At 46.3% G+C, this 2790-nt stretch overlaps 1 protein-coding gene across 1 annotated transcript; it reads right to left on the bottom strand.

Moving 5' to 3' along the window:
- Positions 1-1207: 1207 nt before the first annotated feature.
- On the bottom strand, positions 1208-2550 carry LOC121134808 (GTPase IMAP family member 5-like). Its single transcript, XM_040733363.1, has 2 exons — positions 2511-2550; positions 1208-2114 (listed from the first exon to the last, which is right to left on the bottom strand). Exons 1-2 carry the CDS (start codon positions 2548-2550, stop codon positions 1252-1254), a joined length of 903 nt encoding a protein of 300 aa, XP_040589297.1. The 3' UTR covers positions 1208-1251.
- Positions 2551-2790: the final 240 nt, after the last annotated feature.

Genomic DNA, 2790 nt, shown 5'->3' on the forward strand with positions numbered 1-2790 from the left:
TACCAGGGAACTTAAAGCAATAAAGAAAATGCAAAAGCTTTCTCTCATTGGTCAAAAACACATTCCTAGGGAAAGGGATAGGGAGTTGATCTATTGCCATGGCAACAGAAAGGTCCAAGGTTACAGAAGTGAGACCATGACCAGAGGGGAAGCTACAGTTCGATGAGCTTTGAGACATAAACAGGTCTCTTGTTAACAAGACTGGCAAGTGAAGAATTGGAATGCTTCTCTTAGTAACCTTGGTTGGACATCTATGACTCTGATCTTGAGCAAGCTGTAAAGTTTTTAGCTTATGTTCTACTTAGTCTGGTTTCAATCTGTGTTGAGGAAAAAGTGAGATAATCATGTGTGGTTAATATGAGTCAAAAGGAACAAAGCAGGTTTTTAAGCATCTATAGTCCTCATGGGACAAATAGATCTAGTTATGAAGCATGCCCTAGTATATATTCTACATATCAAAACTATACATCTAAATGAAAAGTCATCTAGCTACCCATATATATATATATACACCCATAAAATTGAGATGCAATCATGAAATTAACATATGTACACCACACACACTACAATAGAGGTACTGGGGAGACATCAAGCTGCTTTAGCAAAAGCGATCAATTTTCCAGAGTCAATGGTTCTGCAGGCCTTGTCTGCACAGGATTAATCATTGCCAGAGTTTCTCTTGTCCTGCCAGGTTCTGCTGCAGCTTCAGTCCCAAATAAACACACAGATGCAATATTAGTCATGAAATCATTGGCTGGTGGCTAGGACTTCTTATTGGCTAGCTCTCTCTTAATTATTAGCCCTAACTACTAATCTATGTATTTCTACATGACTTTATCTTACCAGAGAACACCTGGAGCAACCGTTCTTCCCTATGCCTGCTTGCAGTCTCTCTCTGCCTACCTTTCTCTGAATTCCCCTCATATCTGCTAGTCCTGCCTATCTTCCTGCTTCTACTGGCCAAACAGAGTTTTGTTCATCAACCAATAAGATAAGCATACATACAGAAGGACATTCCCCAACAATTAACCTCCATCAGATAACCATTCCTCCGGTGGGTTGAAATCTGAACACTAGTTGTCACCTGCTGTAATTCTCACAGCCCCTGGCAATTTACATAATGTTATTTAGAAGAAAACTGGCGTGTTTGACTCAAGGGAATCAATGAGAGTGGAACTGAGGTGCCCAGCATGGACACAGATGGAGAACACTGGGGGGAGGGTGCTGATGGTGGTAATCCCCTGAAAAGACTCAGTGCCCCTGGGCAATACACAAGTTAATTAAAATGATGATAAATATCAAACCGCACACAATAATAAGGGTGGCTGCTGTGATGTGGGAGCCCATGCACGTGTGGACTCTGCAAAGCATCTTATCCACCCAGCTGCCCTCGTGTTCCTTCAGCTCCTGCTTTTGCCTCTCCACCCCCTGCCTCACCTTGGCCAGGTAGCACCTGTAGGCTTCCTGGCGCTCACTGCTGTTACTACTAAGGAACACAGAGGCATGAAGAAAGAGGTCATTGCTGTGGAAAGAGCCATTACACTCCTGCTCCAGCCTGCTCACCAGGGCCATGAGCTCTGCCAGCTGTCCATGCTGCTCTTCACCATAAGCCCTGTTATTAAAGGCCCAGTACCTCCTCGCACACTCCTGGACCAGGCTGCTCAGGTTGTGGTTGTCAGTGTGGGTCACAAACTCATGCAAGGTCTCATTTGCCAAGTCTTCCTTGTGGGTGAAGAGGACGATCATCTGTCTCATGACTCCAGCCCCAAAGATCTCCTTCAACCTCCTCACAGCTATGGTGTCCTGGGCTGTGAAGCGTCCCTGCTGTGTCACCAGTAACAGTACATGGGGTCCTGGCACACACAGCAGGTAGCAGTCTCCAATTTCCTTTTCTTGGTTCTGGGCCTTTGACTCAAAGATGGGTGGCATGTCTACCACTAGGAAACTCCTTCCCTTCCATGTGCCCATCTCTGCCTGGCTGATCCTGGTCACTGACTGGGCTCCAAGTCTGGACTCTAATGCTTGTCGGCAGAGGATGCTGTTCCCTGTGTCGCTTTTCCCACAGTCAGATTTGCCCACAATGAGTATCCTCAACTGGTAGGCTTCCCCATTCCCTGTGGGCTAGAGAACGTTTGTGCCTCACTTAGCAATTCTTCAGACTGTGATAATGTGGGTCCTTGCAGATAGCTCCTGTTTTCCAGAGAAATGGTGTCACTCAAATGTTCCCAACTGTTTGCCTACAATTTTAGGTGGTTCTTGTCTTTTATTAAGTCCCTGTTGGGAGCCCATCCTACAACTCACAGGCACGGGGTGGGATTGCCACAGGAGAGAGAGGCTCTGTTCCATCTGGACCACAAATATTATGTCATTTCTGAAGAAAATGTCCCTGTGCTCGCCCCTGGAGAATGCTCAGGGCAGATCCCAGGTAAACTGGTTGTGAAATAAGTATGAGTTTAGAAGACAGCAGAGATGATGTGTCATGAATGACAAAGTAGAGTCACAGCTTTTACCCACAGTGTTCCAGACACGCTGTGTGAATGTGCTCGGCATATGTCCCCCAGAGGTTATTTCAGGTGGAAGAGCTGCAGCCACTCACACTCAGAGCCAGCTGGGTAGCCTAGGAATAAAGTGGGCACTGAGAAATGAGATGAGGGATGGTGACAGTTAAGTCTGGGAAATGACATGGAGTGGGCTGCTGAAGAAGGGTGGAAGAGAAGATGGTTAGGATCACTTAGAAGTAGATATGCTAGAAAGGCCATCTGTTTGCCAGGTGTGCTGGAGGGACCCCAG

Source organism: Mesocricetus auratus, unplaced genomic scaffold (genome assembly GCF_017639785.1).
Source record: "Mesocricetus auratus isolate SY011 unplaced genomic scaffold, BCM_Maur_2.0 Super-Scaffold_100030, whole genome shotgun sequence".
Classification (NCBI taxonomy): Eukaryota; Metazoa; Chordata; class Mammalia; order Rodentia; family Cricetidae; genus Mesocricetus; species Mesocricetus auratus.